The sequence below is a fragment of the Fringilla coelebs genome, assembly GCF_963513975.1.
Source record: "Fringilla coelebs genome assembly, chromosome: 2".
Taxonomy (NCBI): Eukaryota; Metazoa; Chordata; class Aves; order Passeriformes; family Fringillidae; genus Fringilla; species Fringilla coelebs.
In genome coordinates, this window is record NC_140029.1 from 107,492,185 (window position 1) to 107,516,312 (window position 24,128).

A 24,128-nucleotide genomic window follows, 5' to 3' on the forward strand; every position below is an offset into this window, starting at 1 on the left:
CTTATTTTCAGAATTATTTATTTCCATCTTGCTGAGTGTTTGGGAGAAATGACTTAACTTATCTGCTAGTGTGTGCAATAAAGATAAAATGAGAGATTGTTTACTCCTCTGAAAAGACGTGCTATTAGTTTTCTTTTGAAACAAACGAGAACATGAGATGTAAATTAGTGTAGAAATAGTAATCTCCATCAGAAAAGTTACATTTATCAAGAAGTATCAAAAGCAAAATTAAGAAATATGACCTGACTTATTGTATTAAATAACAGTTTTCAGCCCACATATTGATATCTCACCAAAAAAAGTGTCCTGGATTTGTTTTTATAAATTTTATTAAGTTAGGCAGGATAGAAGTGTCATTTGGACCACTGTGTGAGGAACTGTAGAAAGTACAAAGAGGAGATTGTAAAGCTCAACGAGACTGATCTATTTAAATAATCAGCAAAAGGAGCCAAAGGAGTCTGATCATCTGTCTGCATCTGGGATCTGAGATCAGTTAATTGTCCAGACTCACTCAGGAAATCTGTGGTTAGCCAGATAACTGGTTTGCATTTTGTACATTCCAGCATGGTCCCATAGAAGTGCTGTGCTATTACCTATGATCATTTCAGCTGTTGAAATTGCTAAATCTGGTTGGTACTTCACTTTTTCTTTCTTTAGATTATTTTTGTTCTAGGCTGTTATTCCCTACTAATGGTATAGAGATTGAAAGCTTACAGACTACTTTTCTCTTTTGTTCCCCTTACACTAATGTGTCTAACGTGCTGCATCTGTATTTAAGTTTAATTGTGTCTTTGGCATGCTAATCAACTTTCTCAAGTCAGAAAAATACATATTGATTGCATTGTGAGATCTGTACATTAAAGAAAGAGTATCTATTTTATAGAAGTAGAATTATTATTTGAAAGCCATAGAAAAGAACAGTGATTGACATTAAATTAATGCTTCAAGACATCTTAAATGTTGTTGCATTAGACAGTTCCTTGAATGACTCAAGGCTTCCAAGTTGTGTTTTTCTCATCTAACAGTCTGGGCTATGTACCCTGGAAAGGTGTGTCAGCTTTTCTATCAATTTCAGGAGTTAAAATGAAAGTTAGCAAAATATCTTCTACCCTAATGTCAAATAATGGACCCCAGACACTCTTAGTGGTTAACGAGATGTAGCTTCTATCCCTAGCTTTTGACTGTTTCATCACTGCATTTCCTCTCATTATTGTGAATTACCACATTGAATTTTACTAAACCAGCATAGCAATTTATTCCAATAGAAAGTTACAATGAATATGATTGGACTTTTGTTTTTAGTAGAGATCTATGACCCACATACCTAACTGTAATAATATCCACCATTACAGGACAGGAAATTCTATTTCTGAGGCATGCTTTTGGCCAGAATTTGATTACTAGCCAAGTCCTGGCCAAGTCCAGGACCCAGCCAACCTCTGCTTGGGGATTCTATCATGTGCAAACCTATGGTAGCAATAAATTATGAAAATGAGAGTAAGGCTTTGCAACTGAAAGGCCCCTGCATAATTCCTGGCTTTCCCTGGTGTTGAAAAAATGATTGGTGGGATATAAAATGACTTAGGAAGTCTGAATTGTAATATATATGGGTGACAATTTTACTTTATTATTTCGAAACAGGAATTTACCAAGGGCTTTAACTGTTATCTTTTTTTTTTAACGTCAATTCAGGTATCGCTGTTTCTCAGTTCTATAAACTGTGTCAACATGAACACTTCTCCCAATTGCAAAAAACAACAGGGAGTAAGCAGGAACATAAAATTATTTTTAGAAAATGCATTTTTAATTACTGAGCTGCTTAATTATTGAGCACTACTGAAAATATCCTGTGAAACTCATCACTATGCAAATTTATTCAGTTTTGGAAACAATTAAATGATAATAAAGCATTCTTTTTTCTTTTACAACATATTACTGCAATGAAGCTGTTACCTCTCAGTGTGCATTTTAATGAGTTTTAAGTAACATTTTAATGAGCTCAACATTACCATAAACCCAAGGATTAGACAAAATTGAATTTACTGGGAAAAGGAAAGGGTTCATTAAGAGTTAATTATATAGTTTAAGAAGAAATATAACTCTTTTTATGATGTGACTTCAACCATGAATTCAGCAGTAGATCTATAGTTATTAATAGGCGTAGAAATGCCATTATTATATTGACATAAAAACATGGGTTTGCACACTACTGCTCAGGCTTCCAATGAAAGTTTCTGTATTGAAATCCCTGGGTCAACTTTGTTCTTATCCAGTTCATTATTACATCTGAGGAGGAGAAATACCAGGCTTTGTATTGCTGGTTTGTAATTCCACCTACTATTTTTATAAACATCATGAACAGTGAAAGCAAAGTTTAATGGATTTACTATTGCCAGTAGGATCTGAAGGCAGGTTCTGAATAAATGTCTTGGATTTATTATTTTAAAAAGGACTGGTAGGGATTTGAATCCAAATTACCAGTGCTCTTGACATGCCCACTGTAACAGTGATGAATGGCTGCAGTCCAGGCTCCTGGATGCTCAGAAATCACAGGTAAATTCCCACAGAACAGCTCTACGCTGGCTGCATTCAAATTCAAATGTATATTCAGGTGTTGTTGAGATCCTGCATGATGTGGATTTAAAGTGCTGCTGTTCACTAATTTCAGCTAACATTGAATTTACTGCTTTGCCAAAGTTTGCATTTCTGTTTAGCCATTTGACAAAGGAGGGAGGGTTGTAGCTCAGTGCCCCCAGATGTTTGGTTAGAAAAGAACAGGAAAAGAAAATCTTAAAATCTTAAGCACAGTATCAGTTTTGCTGATTTAGTATAGTCTCTTGTTCATAGCATAGCTCTGTGATCTTCTATTTTAAAATAAATAAATTATTTCTTGATGTCACAGCATTTTAGGGAAGTGAGGGAAGCCTCTGTGGGTGTTGAAAACTTTGGTGAGTTACAGTAAAATGGAGCTGATCTCCTAAACCCTGCACTTGAGGGGGAAAGAAGATTCTAGCCAGCTGTCTCCTTGAAGGAGAAAAGCCATGAACTGTGGCCAACAATTCGACCTGGAGGAGTTCTGTCACTCCTGCTTGAGCCATACCCAAAAGTATGTCCCAAGACTGGCAGTTCTGGTCTCTGAGCTTCAAAATGTTAAGGTGAACATGCAGACCCTCACTAGAAAGATGATTCCTTGCAACAGAAGTCAGGGTACTGCTGGCATTTGAAAAGGAAGCCTGATTAGTGCCTTGGATTGAATAGGTGAAAGGAAGAGCATAGAAGAGCTATAAAGCAGGTAATAAATTCTGGATATGAAAGAAAACCAAGTGCCACTGGCTGTGTGAATATGAGTCACACAGCACTAGACTTCCATTTCTTCAGCAGCAGAAGTGTTTCCACCTCTTCTGAGTTGTTTCCAGCTGACCTGTCTGTTCCTAAGGAAGGAAGGAAGCCCCTATGAACAGAATTAAGTTGTAAAATCAGAGTGTACCAACTATTGACTGATCATTGTTGAGTGCCCCATGTCTTCTCCCCCAAAAGCTCACCTCTTTGTATGGATGTGAGCACAGCCAGGCATGTGGAATTCTTCAGAGAGAAACTGAAAATGCTCTACACCTACATCTGGAATTGTTCAGAAAAGGAGGAGCAGAGCTACAGAGGTCTTCCTCGAGGGAGAGTTTAATTCAATTTGCCATAATTGAAGCTGCACAAGTGAACTACAGAATGTTTCCAGTTCTCCTGATCTCGGAGAAATCCCACAGCGTTCACTGGCTATATGAGCTATTGCATTTTATATATTCCTTATTCTAAATTCCTTAGTCTAAATATGGGGATGCATACTGTGGAGTTTAACAACATATTTTCCTTGCTGGAAAATCTGCTTTAAGTAGTACTATTCTCTCCTGGCCACTTATTTCCCCTGCTTGTAATAGCTTGTCATTCTCTCAGTTGTTTATGAATCTGGGCTGTGAACTGGGTCAGTAGAGTGATTTGGGTTAAAGATCCTCAGCAACAGGAGTTTGCATTTTTTTTTTTTCCTTTCCTAATTGGCATGGAAGGAAATGTTTGTAGTATTTGGCCTAAAGTCTATCCCAGGTGAATACTGTGGTGGAGGGTAAAATTCCCTCCATCCAATCCTGTCGAGTCTAATAATCTAATCTGCCTCTTTCAATATTGTGCTTTGCCTATCATATGGTGCTTGAATATTTTATCTAGTTGGTATAGCCTCTTGCTTTCCAATGCAATCAAAGAATGACAGTTTCTCTATAAATGTACACAGGCTAACTGGTTTGTGGAAACTGCAGACCCAGGTACTGTGTGTCTAGTTAAAATCTCTGCTAAGGAGGGAAACGAGTGACTTAAATGTGCTGAGAGGTTTCAGTTTAAACCTGTTCAACATTTAGTTGTGGAATATTGCCTGAGCTGGAACAGTCTTTGTTACGCTTCTAGTTGGAAGGGAGGTAAGAGGAAGAGGATAGATTGTAAAATGGATTTTGTATTCTAAAGTGGGATTAACAGAGGTCTTTCAGACCCTTCAGAGGAATGTGAGCCCTTCATAGGAAGGGCTGTTCCAGCTGTTGAGTAACTTAAAGGCTGTTTCACAGGCACATCTCAGGTTGCTGCTTTTCTATCGTGTTGTGCTCTTTGTCAGTTTTATTTTAAAGGAGTCAGCAGATCTGTTGTTACCCTGATTTTCTCTTGTACTGAACTGCCAGAGGAATATTCAGCACCAAGGGTTTATAAGGATGTGTGGTATGTGGGGGCTTTATTATTTTATTACTCTATTTTCTTGTAGTCATTGTTTTTTTATTATGTAAATTTTGTTGTACATGAAGTAGCACTTTGGGACAGTGGTAATAGTTCAAAAAAAGAGAAAAAAATTGTTTCACATTTACTGCAATCCTCACTATTATGCTACTGTATTTCCAACAGTGTGTCTGAGTCTAACCCCTCAGCTGAAGGTCGTTTGGAGTCTCAGCACAGCACAGTGTGACTGGAGGCTGGAGCTGGACATCCAGGTTCTGGTCCCTCTCTGGGTGCTTAAGCTCCCCTTTCAAAATTGTTGCTTCAGGCTATTACAGTTGGTCTTTGCTCCTGCTTCTTTAATTTTTTTTTTCTTTTCTTTCCTCTTGCATCACGTAGTGAATAATGATGAGGGAAATGTGAACTCCTACATTCTTTTTTACTTTTGAAAATAAGTGGGAAAGTTGAGTTATATTTCATATTGTATTGAAGTAATTCCTTGTGCTATTTGAATCGATCAAAACTGCAAAAGGTTAATGGTAAATTGCACTAGTTTCTTCTTGGTTTTGAATAAAATCTCAAAACTGAGGCTTTCTTTTCATGTTTAGATCATAGAAAACTGCTGTTTTATCTAGATGTTTGTGGATTATTTTCTAGTTGGTAATGTGTTGACAGAACTCAAATTACTTCATCCTAAGAGCACTTTAATATAGATTCTACATATCACATTGCTCCTTCTGTTTTTAGAGCTCTGAAAACTTAAATTTATTATGCAGAATGATACAATAACAAGTGACAGAAATTCTTTAGCATTTGTCAAGGTAATACAGAAAACATGTTCTCTAACTTTTTTTTGGTCTATTCTTATATTTCAAATAATTTGAAATTCTTTTTTTTGAAGGAAGAATCCAATGGCAAAGCTTCAAAAATGACCCTAACATAGGAAGAAGAAAAAGTTTTTATTGTGTTAAGGGATGACAGACTAGATGCTCTAAAGAACAGTTTCTCTAGGCCATGCATCCCTACTTCTTTAATTTAACGACTATTATGAAAATAATATTGAATTAAAATAAGATGCAAACATAAATGATAGAGGCATTGTAGGAGGTGGGGCTTTGTTCTAAATTCTTTCAGAGGGGGTGCCTGGACATGTCGACTGGACATGCCTCAGTAACAGCCATGCGAGCACATTTTATGCTTTTCCAGTTTCCATTCTGTATTTGCTGGGACAAATTCTATAAAAAGTGGAAACTCTTGAGCCTTTGAGAAGGTTGATGACTGAAGGTCAGGTCCAGAAGGAGACGCTGCTGCTGAGCCTGTGTGCCATGACATGTTTGTTTGTGGGACAGAGCACATGAGGCCAGCCAGGCTTATGGAGCCTGTTGAAAAGGCATCTGGCAAGCACCCCAAAATTGACATGGGGACAGTTTGCAGGATGGGAAGGGAAGTATTTGAGAAGCAGCAGGCAGCTCCCACTGCTGTTGTGTACCAGCTGTGGACGCATCTCAGGCTCCATGTCTGATGAAGTGTGGCTGCACGGGCCCCTAGTGATGGAGTCACAAAAGCTTATTGAGGAATACATGCCTTGCTATGTCTGCTCAAATATCTCATTTCCAATCCTGACTTCTGAAGGGAGCAGCACAAAAAAAAAAAAATCCCATTCACCAAAAATTTAATAAATGATTTTTAGCTTATAATTAACAGATAGAGACCATGGTTGGGCACGGGGAAATGGAGGATGGATGGAAGAGGATTCCTGTGTTGGGCAATGGCCTGTTTTGTTTGATGCTTTGCCTAATGTGTCTGAAGTATAGCAGTAATGTGGCAGTGCCCCCTGCCAAGACAGGAAAGCATCCCAGCTGTTGTGTATGTGTTGTGCATGTGTACACAAGAAGTTTATTAGAGGCTATTCACACTTCAGTGGAGCTCTGAGATTGCAGTCTGTATTATATTGGCTAAATGAAGCATGTAACATTCTATATTTCTCATACAAGAAATATTCATTCATTTGTATTCATTTTCATGATTCTCAGCTGCTCTTATTCCTTTGTTTCACCGAGGCACATGTACATTTTAGGTGTTTTGGCTGGGCTCAAAGGGGAAACTCAGGGGACTGATGGCATTAAAGTGGTTGTAGGAGAACCAACTTCAGTTTGGAAACAGAAATAATTGGTCAACATTGTCTCAAACTCTAGGTAGCTTTCATTAGGTTGAGCTAATGAAGTGCTACAGGTACCTGGCAGTGCAACTTTTGTACTCACAACAGCAAACCTGCCTGTTAATATACTACAGTTTCTGAACCTCACTAATGCCCTTTCTGGGGAACCTTTCTCCTGTACAAACCTGCCCAAAATGTAAAGTGCAGTTTCTTGTGTGCTCTTCTCAAGCACATGGTGAAAAGCTCCCACAAGAATTTTGTTTGTATATCAATAACATCTGAGTTTTTTTGTATGACATTGCTTTTGAAAATTTTTTACGTATTTATAATTCTTTTAAGTTTTTTTTTCTTTTTCATTGGTTGGCAACCAAAGGCAAACAGGCAAAGTCCAAGATATCCTTTTTATAACAGTAGCCTAGGACATTGTGGAGGATTTCCACTTTTCCTAAACACAATCCTCCCTAGTGCATTGTTGGGAGGGAAGCATCGTTGATGGGATTTGAAGAGTCTCTAGTGCTTTTGGTGAAACTTGTCCCATATTCCTGCTGTAAAGAAGACATTCTGGCATAAAAGTGACAGAAAAAGTGTCAATTCAATTTTCATGTGGTGTTTCCTTTAGTTGTGTTTGCTTCCACATCTGATATTCACATTAGTTGGTAAAAAAATAAGTAAGTCATTTATTTGCATATGTAATGCCCATGATTTTCTGAATATGTAGTCCATTAACAGTAAAGATCATGTAAAAGCTATCTTCAGATCTGAGTTAAACTGCTACATGTCTGATCCTTGTTAAAGACTTACAGCAGACCATGCACTTTTTAAAAGTTTCTTGTCTATAATTATGGTATCAGTTCTTCTAGAAAGTCTCTGAACTTTAAGCAAGTAGTTGGGCTTTCAGTTTCAGTGAAATAAAACTCCTAGTAATGTGCCTCTTGTTCACATTAGCAATCTGTGCAGTGCATTCATCAAGACTGATTATGCTTTAAGAATAAGAAAAAAGAAATCTGTTCTGTATCCTAGAGAAAATTTTTCAACGTATTACGTTGTATAGCTTTAGATTTCTGAAATTACTTCAATGTGGTCTTCAAGATATTTGCATTCATAAAGAATACTTGGTTATGCTTATTGCTTCCCTTTGCCTTTCTTGACTGTCAAAACACAGTGATGCTTTTGAAGATTTATAGCAGATGGGTAATGAGATTGCTGACTGTTAACTGCAGCATTCAGAATTTGCTGGTGGAAGGAGGTGGGAGTTTAAAAAAGGAGAAGGTTACCGGGGATTCATTGCAAGGAAGACAGGTGATAGAACTTTGTTTTCAATCAGGAGGCTTAAACAAAAATATGCTATGTTCTAAATTAGAAAATTCTTTGCTCTTCATGCTATCTAGTAGTCATATAAAGTCTTTCAGAAAAAAAAAATTATGGAGGTGTCAGATAGCATTCAAGTGATCATAGTGCATCATAAGAAAGGCAACGAGATTATAAAATTTTGCAGTAAGTATATGCAGGCTGTGTTGCATATGCTTAATTCAGCCCAAATAGCAGCCTTTAAAAAATCAGAAAGAAATCATAAACTTAAGTCTGCAGTAACTATCACTTGTTTACCTCTGTAAAAAGGGAAAACAGGTCAGCAGTGCCCTTAACTGGGCTAGAAAGATTTCAAAGTCTGACTCCTGGCAGTGTGTGCTGTAAATAAGAAAGGAAAAAGTCCATCTTCTTTCCTGACCTTTGTACAGTCAGCTAGTTGGGGTATACCTCAGACTGCAATTTCAGAAATAGAGGCAAAAAGCTATCTCCCACTGACTGTGTGGAATGTCTTCTTACTTGGAATGTCACTGTCACTTCACCCACCTCAACACTGTTATTCTCTGTTCACCTGGTTTAATATATTCTGTCTTTAGAAGCAACACTTTTACATTCATGGTAATTTTTTGTATGTCTATATGTGTGTATATGAACAGTTAAAAGTTGTAGAGGATGTGTCAGGGTTTTCTCCATATTTTTGTCTTTACTGAGGCCTGCAAGGCTACCCTGAGCTGTAAGTACTGAGAAAGCACATGAAATACTGAGTGAGAAAAAAAGATGAAGCCAAAGAAAGTTGCTGAATTGGCAAGGAAGAAGATTCTCCTTTTGTTTCTTGATGCAGATATCTCTGCGCTGATCATGACTTTAATTTCTAGGTATCCTACTAATCAAACATTGTTGAAGCTGCTAGGTTCTTTGAAAGTACCCTAACACCTCTGAAAATGATTCTCATGGACTTGGGGCTTCATTTTACTGAACATATTTGGTCATGGTATATTAACTTACATTTGTGTCTGCTAGGCAGTATCAGGAGATAGACAAAGGATGGGAAAAACAGGAGGAAAAAATTTAGAGTTTCTTATAATATATATATTTTTAAAGGTAGCAGCTCTTTCCTGGCTGCAGCTTTTTCCTCTGCACATGCAGAGGGAGCTCAAGAACTCCCTGAAAGTCTTGCCTATGACTATTGCCAAGGTTGGGTGGTTTTGTTACATTTTTTTTACAAAATGAGGCAGAGACAGTTGCTGAAACAAAGAGGTCAGGCAGCAGCATCTTCAAACAAAGTGTATTATTATTCTTCAAGAGGGAAGTTGTCTGTGACCCCTTGGGATTTTTTTTCTTTCACCCTGTTTCAGCAGGTAGCGCTGGCTTGCTCAGGGACCATTTCAGCAGATCATACACATTAGTCAAGATCTAAAATACCTCCCTGCACCATATGCTACCTAAAGTATAATAATCCTTTAATCTGTCCACTGCATGACATCTGGGCAGTTTTTGACTTAATAACTCATGTCGATTGTTCATATCAGTATGTGTCAGAGGGGGGGAAGTGCCAAAGCAGTGGTGGAGAGATGAGGATTTAGGAAGATGCCAGTGGGGAAGTGCCTTGGATCAGGGGAGACCTACCTGTGGTGTGGCAGGTGACCAAACCATCACTGAGGTGGCTGTATAAAATCTTTATATGACAAAAATATTATTCTGAGATAAACAGGACAGGAGGGGGGAGACGAGCTGCCGGGACCCGAGTTACAGAAGCGCATTAATATTTACTCGATATCTCTTTATACCCTCTAGTCAGCACAGCAGATGTAGCTGTGTTTTAAGACATTATAATTCATTGAAAAGGGCAACAAAGATACTCTTTCCCTCCCTCCTGTCCCCGGTAATTTCAGATGTTCGCCATGCACGCAGAGGGGGAGGAGGTACAGAGACAAGCGCTGGTGGGAGAAGAATGCAATTATCCCAAAGCCTCCTGACGGGCATCCACTTCTTCCTTCCAGCTTAGCTGCTCTGACCACAGGCTGGGGGCTCGTGGGACATGGACCAGATTGAAAAAGTGGAAGCAGACAGATGGTTATTTGTAATCATCATGTAAATGTAAATCCTATAAAAATGTTTTCTTTCTAAGGGCCTAAAAGCTGGAAAGAAGGATTAAGGCATGGATATCTAGCCTAGAATAATTCTGACCCCGCCACCTTCCCTCCCACCCCATAAACATCATGCCTTTATCTCCACTTCCTTTAAACAAATTGCTGGAACCTCAGCTGAGGAAATTAATTCAGTTTCCATGTAATTCCCTGAGTTTATGAGCCTCAGTTTGACCGAGGCCTGGATTTGGGCTAAGCTGGCAGGTGCTGGCTAGCAGCTGCCTTGGGAGCGGGGGCTCCTTTTGCTCCTTTCCGTATCCCTGGCTCTGGCAGGTGCGTGCTCCCTGCGTTCATCCCCTTGCTGGACGTGCTCCCTTTCCCTGCTTCCCCTCCTGGCTACCTGGGAATGGCCGTGCGGGCCTTGGCTTGCCTTAAAGCCTGCCGAGACCGCTCGCAGACATCTCTTCTTTGAGCAGCATCAGCTTGTTTGAGGCACACAGACCGATCAAACTTTAATTACCTTTGGTCCGCGGCGCCGTGGCAGGCTCTGTGCACGCTCGGGCTGCTCTCTGCGGCTCTCCGGTCCCTCGGTGCCTCTCCAGACAGTGGGGCTCGGCCATCTGGAAGCTTTTGCCCTCGCAAGGCTTTGGCTTTTGAAAGGTGAGGGTGTTTGTGTGTCGGGCCGGGCTGGGGAGCAGCCCCTGGGGTACATCCCTGTGCGGTGCCAGGGCGGGCATGCAGTGTGGGGGCCGTCCTCCCCTTTGGCACCCCTTGTTTAGTCATAAAAGAGCAGAAAGGTTTGGCTTGGAAGGGTCTGAAAGATCATCAGGTACCCCGTGGGCAGGGATGCCTTTCCTAGGCCAGGCTGCTCAGAGCTCCACCCAGACTGGCCTCGAACATTTCCAGGGATGGGGCATCCAGAACTTTTTTGGGCCTTGCCACCCTCGCAGCAAAGAATGTGAGGCAACACCCAAAAATCTAAAGAAACACCTCTGCAAGCACCAAGGGAGCTGTCTGCAAAATTAGAATAAAGTAAGGCAAGAACATCCAAGAAAGAAAGAGGAAGAGGAGGCCGGTGGCAACGTTGTGCTGCTTGTGTTGAATTTTTAAAACACTAGTGTTTGTGCCCTGCCAAAAGGGCCCTGAGGATGAACAGGTGAACAAAAGCCCTTTGCCTGTGTGGGGAGAGAGTGGTCTGCTCAGGCACACTAATAGTTACTTGGAAGTACCCAGCAACTGTGGATAACTGGCTGAGGAATATTCTGCAGCTCTGTTTTCACAGATGGTTGTACCATTAGGTGTGGTGAGTGCACCAAGACGTGCTGCAGCTTTTCCATTGACTGTGCTAGTACTTGTGAACTCAACTTCCAGCTGATGGTTCTTCCTCCTGTGGCTTCCTGTGCCACTCCAGGAGGACAGCCAAGCTCACCCACTCGTGCTCTCCCCTCTCTTCCCTGCTCCCTCTCTCTTCTGGTGATATTTGGATGTTCTGGGGTGACTGGGCCGATCAGATGAACATCTGTGCTTTATTTCATTGCTGTTAGATTGCATTAAAATAGTGAATCACAGGAATGGCTGCCTGTGCTCTTTGCTCGTTACTCTTTACTTTGTTTTTCTTTCTGCTTTTATTCTTCTTTTTCCCTTCTTTTACCTGGCTGTTTCTTTTTTTGTTTCCCTAAAGTTAGTATTCCCCCTCTTCCTCGCCAAGTTATTTTATCACTTTAATTTATATTTCATGCGTTTTTCTCTTATCTTTATTTTTCTGTCACTGCTTTATTTTTTCCCTCTTTCTTTTTTCTCCAACCTCTTTTTTTTTTCCTCCAAAACACAGAATGCTTTAGATGGAAATGGTGAGATATACCTATTCAAGATTCAGGTATGTGCTGAGGTACAGAGCAAGATTAAGCAAAGCCTGTAGCATCAATTTTGTCTTCTATTCAAGCCAGTTTTGCAGTGCGGCTTGGGGTAAAGGAATGTGATAAAATCAAATCACCTCTTAGCCTCATATTCTGAGGCTGATTGGAACCTTACACAGTTGCTGGGATGATTCAGAGAAAGTTAATGTAATTTGCTGTGTATCACTGCAAGAAACTGTGTTTGTCAGGTTCAAACAGCAGTGTGAAATGTTCAAGGAAAATGCTTTCCTTAATGCTGCTGTTAGGAGTCAGAAATATAAAGCCATTATGTGATGGGATCTGCTGATTTTTATGGGGATTTTTCCACTAATGGATTTGCACTGAAGTTCTGTAATTACGTGTAGAAACAAGCCAATAAAAATAATATTTATTCTGTGTGTAATAATAGTAGCAGAAATTAATTTTTATCTATTTACCATTTATACAAATGTTGGCATAGCATTATCTAGAAGTACATTTTCTTCCTGTGTATCATGGGGATCACAGACATATGAAGCTGCTTTCCTAAAAAACGTGACTTTTTAAGACTTTTTTCTGGTTCTTTCCCTGACATTCCCAGGATATTGACTTTCTTGGCTTTCCAAAGTGTTGCACTGCCAATAGTCAGCAGCCCATGATCTTCATCATACTAATTCTGTGCTCTGCATTGCACAAGTTACTTCTTCCACTTGATCTTGAAGCAGTATAAATTCCATTTCTGCCTATTTGATTCTTGTGAATCAGAAGGTTTGGATTTTTCAGAAATATTTGGGGATTGAGGTTTTTGTTGTCTATTGGGTGTGTCACCTAAGAAGGCTACAGGTTCTTGCCAGAGCTGCATTTGTTGCCAGCTGCCTCCTGTCACTTTTATTTTATGCTTCAAGAGCGAGACCTAAATAGTCATTCTTTTTTTGTGTGTGTGTTAGAAAAGGAATTAACTTCCAATTAATTCCCTCCTTCCTCTGGGATCTACCTGTGTATCCCAAAATGGAGAACAATAAAAGTTACCTCCATGTCATTTCGGGTGCCAGATACATACAGCCCACTCACCTCAGACTATTCAGAGACCAATTCTTGTATGTATTAATCATATTTTTCTTCTGGCTTATTACAGAAGAGAAAAATATTCAGTTCCAAATGTTAAAATGGGGCACGTTTTATTAACATTGAAAGCAGTAAATTATCTCTCCTTATGAGATGAGACTGAGCAATTTCTGCTGAACTCTTCCTGACTTGCCCCTTCACTGGGATACAGTGTTTTCTAATTTCTCAGAGGGCCCTGGTTCCATTAAGGGCGAGAACTGTTTTAAAGCTGTAATGAAAGCCATGCATAGCTGAAATTCAAGGAGGGGCAATGCCCTAAATTCTATTTCAGTAGCTCATCTAGAGCTATTTTCAGTTTTATGTTTATAAGAATGTCAATTAACCTAGAGACTAGGACACACACGGAAGAGTAAGGATGAAGTGGATATTCTAACACACTGAAGCCAGCTAGTTGGACCTAATCCTTTAGAGCAGCTTGATTTACATAAGAAGCCAGTCTGTGTAGCCTAATTTAGTTCTCAAACAGCTTGGTGATTTAAATGTTCTTTCTTTTCAATGTAGTAGGATAGGGCTGGTCAAGGTGGCAAAAATATTAGAACTAAAAATATAGAGGGAAGAAATAAATATGCTGGAAGTACATTACTATCAGTTTTATTTCTCTGACACCTTTCAGAACTGGTGACCATTTTAGCATGCCAGAAATACGATAGTAACAGTAATAATGGCAATGCCCTTGGCCAAGGTGTAACTCTGCAGTTCAGCATTAGTTCTGTCCCTTTGTTACCTTGTGCTGGAATTGGGGAGCCAGACAAGGCAGATATTCAGCAGGTTGTTTTCTGTCATGAAAAGAACTCAACACCCAACACGCAGAACTGCTTTTGTAGTGATGAAGAGATCCTGCCAAGGTTAAGAGGAGTAATGGGTGCTACACATCTTTTTAACTTAAATACAGAGCAGTGTTCTTATCTGGAAAGAAAAAAAAAAAAAAGGAAAACAAAAGCCCTGCTAATTTTCTTTCCCCTTTCCTTCCTTTCTTGCTCTAGTGCTACGGGATGACTTCCGCCAGAACCCGACAGATGTGGTGGTGGCAGCTGGGGAGCCTGCCATACTGGAGTGCCAGCCGCCGCGGGGGCACCCCGAGCCCACCATCTACTGGAAGAAAGACAAAGTCCGCATCGACGACAGGGAGGAGCGCATCAGCGTGAGTGCAGCCCGGCTGGTTCTTTATCCGTGGGTGCAGGGCCCACAGCTGGGCACAGCAGAACTTAACACAGCTTTACAGCCTTGCCCATACAAATTTGTTGTTATTCTTGGCAGTTTGCCTCTCTGAGCTTTCCCAAGTGAGGGGGGCAGGCTGTTTGTTGCTTCTAGTCTGGCTCTCCAGCTTGAGCTTCTTTGAGGGTTGGTTTGGAAATCCAGTGTGATGGAGGTCAGGTAGAGCTAGAGATTCAGTCATAGAAGGTGCTCAGTTAGATGAAGGACTTAGTGGATGTCTTTGGTTTTACCTTTTCTACACCTCAGTTCTCCAAACAGAGAGTATCAGAGAGGTGTTTGTAAGCAAATTCAGTCAAATCTATGAAGTGCACAAATAATCCCTTGGAGAAAATCCAACATTTTAGAATAATACCAGTAACTTTATAGTATTGCAGTCATTTTGATGTGTCTAAATGTAGGCTGAAGTCATACTCTAAAGAATTACGGCTCCTGAAAAGGAATAAATGTTGAGCAAATGAGTAACACTGGTTGAGTTCTGTGGCTGTTCATTTCTTGTACTGAATGAAAAAGGATCCAGCAGAAATATTGAACTTATCAAGTGATTAGAGATAAATCATGGTCCATGCAAGCAAATCGGATAAATTAAGGGGTTGAGAACATGTTTCATTCCTAATTTTTAAATGCTTAGCTTTTCACCATTAATATTTTTTCAATAAAGTTTTATGTTGTATGGAATGATTCAGTGCTGACCTTATTCAACATGGAAGTACTACCAGGAAGCTTTTTAGTGGCTCTGGATCCCTAAGGAATTATTCCAAGCCAAAGAATCTGAGCTGTTGCTGTTTGTGTACCAGGCTCTCTGTGCTAGGGTCTACTCAAGAGCAGAAGAGCAAGGAGTGGCAGAGAACTGACTATCATTCCCTGACTCTCATGACTCTCTAGTTAAATCTCCAGCTTATTTTGAAGCACCCCATTGTCTAACCTTTGACACTGTGACTTCACAAGCCACAAATTTTTACTTTATTCCTTTCATCTGTCCTTTTCTTTCTCTCTGTAAGCACCCTTTATAGCCAAGAAAATATTAACTGTCACGTGAATTCCCAGTTTGGGCCAGATTCAGTCCATTTGCCTCAACAAAAAGAGAAAATCTGTCTTTATTAGTGATCAAGGAAAACTGTTCAGACACCAGTAAAATAAAATCATCTGAATAAAACTAAGTCAAATTGCCTTGTTTTTTCAAGAGATGTCAAGAGTGCTTTACACATTGCCATGCAAGAAATAAAAGTACTCTGTGCTGCCAAGAGACAGCAAGAAATGTAATCTTTGAAATGTAAAGAATCTAATGAAAGCCAAAGGAACAAGATCAAACGCAGTTGAAATTAGTTGCAAATTGAAATTAGTCAGTGGGATAAAAATAGAACAGTTTAAAGATATTTAAATATATACACATATAATTTTAAAACTATACATATATTTACAAACAAAAGTTTAGAATGTCTTGGGTGTAGAACTTGTCGCCCGAGAAAGTAGCATTTTTTCTGATGCATTTTGTTTACCTGAAGCTACCTGTATTTTATTTAACCTGAAGTTATGTCCCTTGTTTTGAAACAGATCCGTGGTGGGAAGCTGATGATCTCCAACACCAGAAAAAGTGATGCAGGAATGTACACGTGTGTGGGGACCAACATGGTGGGGGAGCGCGACAGTGACCCAGCGGAGCTGACTGTTTTTGGTAAAGACACCCCTGCTTTTATTGCTTTTTCCCTGCAGATATGTAGGCTGAATTACCCTGGATGGCTCCTCAAAACATGAGTACAAAAACACAGCAGTACTGTTAAAGATGCACTTCACAGTTTCAGAAGGAGACCAGGTTTTAAAAGCTGCTGTTTATAATGATGGAGCTGTGGTGGCTCAACATTTTCCTTCTAAGCACATAGTTTCAGTGTGATTGGAGGTCCACTGTAATGTGCATAACCAGAGATGTTATTGCAGGACAATGCTCTCCCTCACAGAATGGCCATTTAGATTTTTGGTGCAGCTGAATGAATTAAAAATGAATAAGCTTCGTGTGAAAGAGCTTCTAGACCTGGTGGGCAAGGCAAGAAGTTGGTTGTTAGGAGCACTTGCCCCATGGTTAGGGTCCAGAGCAAGAACAACCCAACCTAGAGCTGGATCCATCCTGCTAACAGCTGGATAAGAAGCAAAGCCACAAAATCATGCTGAGGTACATTCTACAGTCATGGGTTTGTAGGAATTAGTCAAGAGGTTCTGAGCAAACAAAGTAAGATCAATAAGGAAAAACCCCTCGCTGCTAAGGAAAATGTGTCTGTGCTGACAAAAGAGAGAGAAATAGTGTTAATATTCCATCCTGCTACACCTCTTTGATACAGTACTGGAATTCCAAACCAGACCCTTTGTAAGCCCAGAGAGATGTTCAATAGAAATCCTGAGCTCCTTTGTGAAGCACATGCTCCAGAGTTTTTCACCTTCTGCCTAATATGGTGCACTGAAAAACCCAGTCACACGCATTGCCATCCCAGTTTTTGCATGTATGTGCAATTCAGCATTTGTTTATCCCCTTAAAAAGAATATATATATTATATATTATATGATTCACAAAAGGCATAGAAAGATTTTTGCTAGACAAGATCCACAGATTTCTGAGGATATGCTGCTTTCCAGCTTTTCTGAAGTGAAAAGGTTTCCACCCCAATTGGTTTGTTGTGGATTCATGGAAACATGTGGCTTTTAAAGGCAGAACCTTGCCAAAATTAAAAAAAAAAAAAAAACAGAGAAAGGATCTCTGTCAAATTATTATGCCCTTTGCAGCCAATCTGTTAGACTTGTAGCTTTATACAGATGCAAAAGAGACATGACATATCTCCTTCATCAGTTTAAGTACTGCTAATCTCTGGTAATACTCCCTGTGGATAGCAAGCAGATTGCAGTCCTAAACTACAAAGCCTTAAGAAATCCTTAAGAAAATAATTTGTTAAAAAGCATTGAACTGTAGGAATGAAAACTGAAATGTGCATGTAATTTCATATCCTGCAGAGCTATGAAACTTAATAGGTTCATCTTGATATGTAAAATAATACATAACCAATTACAATATTCTGATTTTTTTACAGGGTATAATCATAGCAATCAACTTTGAAAAATACAATCTAAAACTATTTGGTGAATACCAAACAAAATCAGCAATAAATGAAATTAGATATTTTAATCCTTCTTAATTATGTTAGACTACCTGAAGAAAATTGTATTTAAAATTCCCTACCACGGTATCTTCCTATCTGCATTTTTCCTTCTATCTGGGTATTCCCAGATACCTCCCCACCTTCCTTTTTGCTGTGCAAGAATAGCATGCAGGAAGCAGGTGCTCAGGTTACGACCTGCTGTCTCACAGGGTGGTTTGGCTAGCCTGTGCCCATTTCCTGGCCACCTCCTGGCCCTGAAGCTCTGTGCTGGTGCACTGGGCTCGCTGTAACATCGTGTCCAGGGTAGTTCTGGTCCTCTCCGTACAAAAGAAGGCAATTGCCTGTGCTATCCAGCAGTTGTATCCCATTCCTGAACTCCAGGCAGGATGTGCACAAGGATGTGCACAGTGCCTGGAGAGCATTATCCATGATGTTTCCAGGAAGCAATGTATCTACTGGACAGTCCAAACACTCCAAGCACTCACAGTAAATCCAACGACTGTGGAAAACATCAGATTGGCTCTGCCTGTTCAAATTGGCTTCACTGAACACAGGCAAAACCACCAGGATTGTATGTTAGGTCCACAGCCTTCCTCTAATATGACTCACAGGTCTGAGGAACATGGGAATACTGCAAATGCAATCCATGTGCCAAACTTTAACTGCTTTGGACATATTTGAAAATGAACTTCACAATAAAAATAAGGAGATCTTGACTGAGTGACTTGGAGAATTTTAATAGGGGACTGGCAAGCCCATAGCTGGTGCTGATTCTGGAAAGGGATGTATATTAATTAGCTGATCAGTCATGTCTTCATTCCTTTCCCAAATATCAACCTTCCAAACCCTTTCCACAGTGTGAAGGGAGCCTTAGTAAACATATTATGTAGGAAAAGGAACTGTTTCATACTAGCCCTTGAACCTTTCCAGAAACCATCTACTTGTTACTTTTGGCTTTGCAAGTTTTTCTGTAATACCTGAAGTTAACTTCTGCGTGTGACTCGTGACAGAACTCTGGCTCCCTGTACAGTAAATTTAGCTTGAGGCATTGCCTCTGGAAAAACTGAGTAAGTGTGGTAACTGGTGGCCCAATTGGAACAGCATGGAAGCCTAGCCTGAAAGATTACACTTTTCCTGAGTTTAAAAACAGTAAAATAAAATGGGTCATAAGAACCTTGGGAAGCAGTAGGGGGAGAAAATAAAATTTTCCCATGTGCAGAATATGTCCACTTGGCTAGGTACCCATTCAATAACCTTTACTGACAGGTAGCTATGAATAATACATGTAGAACTTCCACTTTTCCCCCCTAAGTTAATCTGCATAGGAAACATTGTTTTCAACATTCAGGCACTCTCAACAGTAAACTGGTAGTGTCAATGCAGATTGCATTAGTTTTGTTCCCGAGTCATGATTCTTCTATGAGCAGAAAATTGGCAAGTTTTCATAATAAAATACCATAAAGATCATATAAGCAGTGCTATCCAGAGCTGTGTTTTAAATAGTGCTGAAGATGCACTACATTTTGTTAGTCTTCTTTTTCAAGCATTACTGCTAGTTTTTGCCTTTATGAGGCTCCGAGGTGTAATCTTGGAGCAAAGCAGAAAGACAGGGTCTGTCACAGTCTTAAGTTGCACTTTAAAGGAAGTTAATAACCTCAGTCCTAATGTTCACAAAAAGAGGCAGCATGGGACTTGATTATTGTGTGCACACTATTCTAAAGGCCAATTTCCGAAGTGTAAGTGATACAAATTAGGTTGCATTGCTTGTGTTTGGGCTCATAGCCCTTGGCTGAACAGAATTAAAGCAAGATGCAAAACAGAAACAGTTTAATTCCAATTTGTAAGAAAGCTTTGTTTGTAAATACATAATATGGAGCCAGAAATTAAATAAAGTAGGAATTAGTCTTTATGATAACCTTTATCATTTTGTCATGCTACTTCACCATTCTGAGATAAGTTTTCAAGTTAACTGTTTCATGTTCTTTTATTTCCCTTTGCACTTAAAATGGCATGTTTGAAAAGAATGTACAAAGGTATATCTTGTATATTGATTCTAAAGCTCAGAGAAATCAATGAAAGCCTTAGTATATCAACTTCAAGAGGCTGGCATCAAGCAGTGGAAAAAAGATATATTTAGAAGAGCCTCAAAAGCATATAAAGCATAAGTAAGAAGAGTAAAAAATATCTTTAAAAGATATATCAATTTGGACATATTAAAGATAGGTTTGGATTAATCTTTGATTTTATCTTTGGTATCTGAACCTTTTTTCAGCTAATAAGATCCTGTGGGATGAAGAGGTATTCTTGTCTGATGCTTGAGGAAGTATTTGTGTTTGATGTTTTGTAGACACTGTCAGGCTGAAAGAGAAACCCTAGTTTCAGAAAAAGAATGACTATGATGACATGGTGTTAGAAGAAAAAAATCCCCAAAATCCCTTTAATGAAGACACTGTGCCCCATTTTACTTTCTTCAGCTCTGCCTATGTGGAAGGCCTTAGCAGAGTCTTGACCCATTGTATCCTGGAAAGCTTTCCCAGTCACATGGAAAAATCTACCACAATCAAGTATACATTCACAGGTCAAGACAGAGAAATCAGCACTGTGTATTTTGTCCTTCAGATCAAATCTCCTAATTTTCTTCAAATCCCTCTGTACAGTCTGCCTGTGGCAGTTTGCAAAAAGCCATTTTAGCTTTAGATTATTTGTTATCCGCAGATAGAAAGAAGTTGTTATGGAATAACAATACAGCTCTGAAAAAAGTGTCGGATTTGGTCCCCAAAGTCTGTATGTAACAATCAGTAAAAACTGTAATTAACATGGTTTTAGATGTATATAAAAGGAGAAAACCGCTAGCAACTGATAACCTTAATTTTACTGCATTTGCCTCTTCTTGGTGTTTCATGCCTCTACTGTGCAAGCTCATCATGATTTGGGTGCTGCTCAGAGTGTAGCAGTTTGTGATCTCTACACAAGTGCCTATTTCTCAAATGGAAAAGGGAAAAGTGTCTAAAAAGATGCAGTAGAAGAATATCTATAAATACAAAACCACCTTCTTTTGCAATTCTATTTTCATTTATTTGGCCAACAAAGGTAAATTTAGTGAGGTCATAATATCCTGTCTTCTTCCACATGTTCTTTTTTTGGCAGAGAGCATCACGTTGCATTTAATGAAATATCTATGCTATTGACAGCATTCTGAAGTGAAACTTACTTCCAACCATCTAATGTTTCCATTTTTTCCCTTTTGAATCAGAATGCTAAAGTGCAAAAAGCTTTTAAATGTAACTATTTGCTATTAAATCCCTCCCCAAAGCCTTTTAATTTGTGTTTTAATGTTCTTTTTAGAACAGAAAAAGATTTTTTAAAAATGTTGTTTTTTATCCTGCAAAGACAGAGAAAACAAGAACAATTCTAAATCAGATTGAGCCTCTAAATTATGAGGACCATCAAATCCCTCACTCTAGCAGTTCCCTCAGCAGAGAAAATATATTAAGGTAGTTAGGATCATTTTAATTAGATTGAGGCCCCATATATGGCTATCTAACTTTTTGAGGAACAGGAAGAGGGCAATAATACATCTGAAGGTCATCTGAGTCTCTCTAATAGACTGTGATACTCAGACCAATTGTTAAATATGGGGAAAATTGAGTTCTGAGGTTAACTTGTGTCAGCACCCAGAGCAAGAAGAGCATTTTGCTGTGTCTGGCTCAGCTCTGTAGATTCCCTTGCAGCACATACCTCAAGCACTGCAACAGATTGTAGGTGTGTGTCCAGATTGCATTAACAATCCTCTTTTATAACTGCAAGCAAAGTTTATTCTGAAGTTATAAAGGTCACCCTAGTAATAGCATGACTGGTTGACATGACATATAACCATGACCTATTTTATAGTTCTCTTCAAAGATTTTTAATATTCATCAGAGTAAGTCTGGGAAGTGGGTACTTTATTTACTCAGTGAAAGCTTATAAAATAGCTACATTAAAATTTTTATATATGCCTATGATTTTAATTTACCACCCTTTCTTGTTGTTTCTCAAATATATTGTTCTCTGGATGCTGTTGACAGAGTAACAATATTTAATTATACCACAAGGCTTTATTTATGGGCAAACCATTTCAGAGGAAAAGAAATTTTTTTTTTTCCTACGACTAGCTCTGAAACTAAATTTGACCTGGCTGTGCAAAGAAACCTTCTTTATTTAGCATGCTTGGGCAAGCAATGCTCTGTCTCCTGAGAGATTAACATTGTAAGCAAGTTATGCAGGTGACTCAAATCCAGTTAATCTCACATAAAGAATGTTAATTGCATTGGCAATGGCATTCACTCTGATCACTTTATAGCTGTATAATTAGCTATTGGACATATTCAAGGGGTTTTCTGAGTGATATAAATACAGGAAACAGCATAAGAGATAACTTGCTCTTTCCTGATTCACGCTGTGTAAAATGTAGAGATGATGCAAAAAATGGAAACAGCATTTGTAGGTATTTGCATGTCCTTGCTAACTGGGCTCTGTCCTTACATAGCTATTAATTTCCTAGCAACTTCTTAAATGTTTTTGAAAATATTCAGTTTTAGAAGCTGATATGAAACAAACGTGTGTATTCTCCTAAATTGCCTTGATGTAGAATCCAGTGATTTATCTAATGACCTCAGGGCCATTTACTTTCTCCTCAGCTGGGTTCTCCTCAAAATGAGACAGGAATTTATTTTCTCATCTCCTGTACAGGAGAATTTACAGCCACAAGTAGCAATTTCATAAGTATGCACATTCCAATTTTGAAGCTCTTTACACACAGCTATTGTAAACCTGGTCTAAAATGGTTTTTGTATGCAGACCAAGCCAGTGTATAGACAAACACAGAGTTGCTTAAATTCAATGGGAATGAACCTGGGCCTCTAAATCACCAATTAGAATGCTAATCTGGATGTGAATTTCTTAGTTTAGCATCATGTCTTGAAAAAAAAAAGCCAAAATGAAGAGTATTGTGTATGAGCTGAGAGCAGGAGTTGGTCTAAGCTCTTCTTAGGAGAGAAGTTGTGAAAACCATGCTGTTGCAAATTTGTAGGAAGTGTCATTAAAATACTCCTATCCAGATTAACATATTTAGAGAAGGGCCAAGTACATTGCTTAGCATTAGGATTAAAAATGGGGTTTTTTTTGCTTTGTCCAGTTGCAATAAGTTTATCAAATTAAAATGGCTTTATCCAAAATTTTCCATGCCTAACTAGAAAACCAATTTTAGTTGACAAAATTAAATTGACAAAATAATTCACTCTTCTCTAAGAATGTTGAAATTCTTGCAGTTTGGAGGCAAAGGGGATAATTGGAATGAAATGGGCAGGGATGAGAAGAATGGAGGAAGCTTTTTGTCCTGAGAAGTGCAGGTGCCTCATAGTGAATGTCATGTACCTAAGATATGTTGGTAAATAGCTACACTATGCCAGGGATGTACTCTTTTTTTGGCTTGTCCAGAGGATTTTCAGTAAATTTAGCCAAATATGCACCTGCATTAAAAAAAAAAAAAAAGTAATAGAGTCATCAATTCATACACCAGAGAAGTCACAAATGAAGATCTGGGCAGAATTTTCCTGTATCTACACTGTGTTCCTGCTGCTATCACTCTCCTGGGAGGGTCTTGGGTACTTCAGCTGATTCTTCTTGTGTTAAGTTTGTGGATGGGCTGTCTTTGGGTGACCTGGGTAAAAGGAGCTCCAGTTCAAATGCAGACCAAACACTCAGTGGAGAAGAGACCATTTGCTGTGAGGTACAAAAAGGGAGAGGCATGGATAGTTGGAAGGGGAATCGGACTTGAGAACTTGCTGGGCTCCAGGTGTGAAAAGTGATATTTTTGGGCTAAAAAAAAAAAAAGGATAAAATGACTAAGGAAACTGTCAGCAGCTGGATAGGGCTTGTATGCAGACTTGAAATAGGAAATTACAAAGAGCTGGATATGGCTTGTACACTGACTTAAAATGGGAAATTATGAAGATTTCAATATAAGCGGAGAGGCTAGAAATGAATTTACTTGCCCAAACATTGCTGGAATCTGAAGATCCGGGGCAGGGATAGGAATAAGACAAAAGCCATGGCTTGGGGAGAAGAATCTTTGCCCGTTAGCCATGGTTTTATCTCTGTCATCTGGAAAGGTGCTATAGATTCTTGAGCATGTCTATTCTTCTGCTGACAAAATATGTTTTCCCCTGCCAATAGGTTTCCCTGCTAATAAGGAATTCCTGTGTGATGCTGTCACTCATTTACATAATTACTAACAGGTGGTTTTGTGTTCCTCGTTTTCTGACTGATATTCCGATTTGTAAAAGTAATGAACATTTTTTTGTCTGAAGTTGATATAATGGAAGCTGAGCTTTGAACACACAAAATTAAAACTTCATTTCCATCCAACTCCTCCCTATCCCCTCAAACAAAAAAAAAATTGTCAGTTTTGTGGCTCAGGTTGAACACCTAGCAGATACTTTTT

The 24,128-nt window shown here is 39.1% G+C and overlaps 1 protein-coding gene across 1 annotated transcript in view; it reads left to right on the forward strand.

Moving 5' to 3' along the window:
- Window positions 1–24,128, forward strand: part of ROBO2 (roundabout guidance receptor 2) — a 428,736-nt gene that overhangs the window by 272,112 nt on the left and 132,496 nt on the right. The window contains exons 3-4 of the mRNA XM_084226210.1: window positions 14,273–14,430; window positions 16,056–16,176. Coding sequence (XP_084082336.1) covers window positions 14,273–14,430; window positions 16,056–16,176 — 279 coding nt within the window. The remainder of the gene's footprint in view (window positions 1–14,272; window positions 14,431–16,055; window positions 16,177–24,128) is intronic.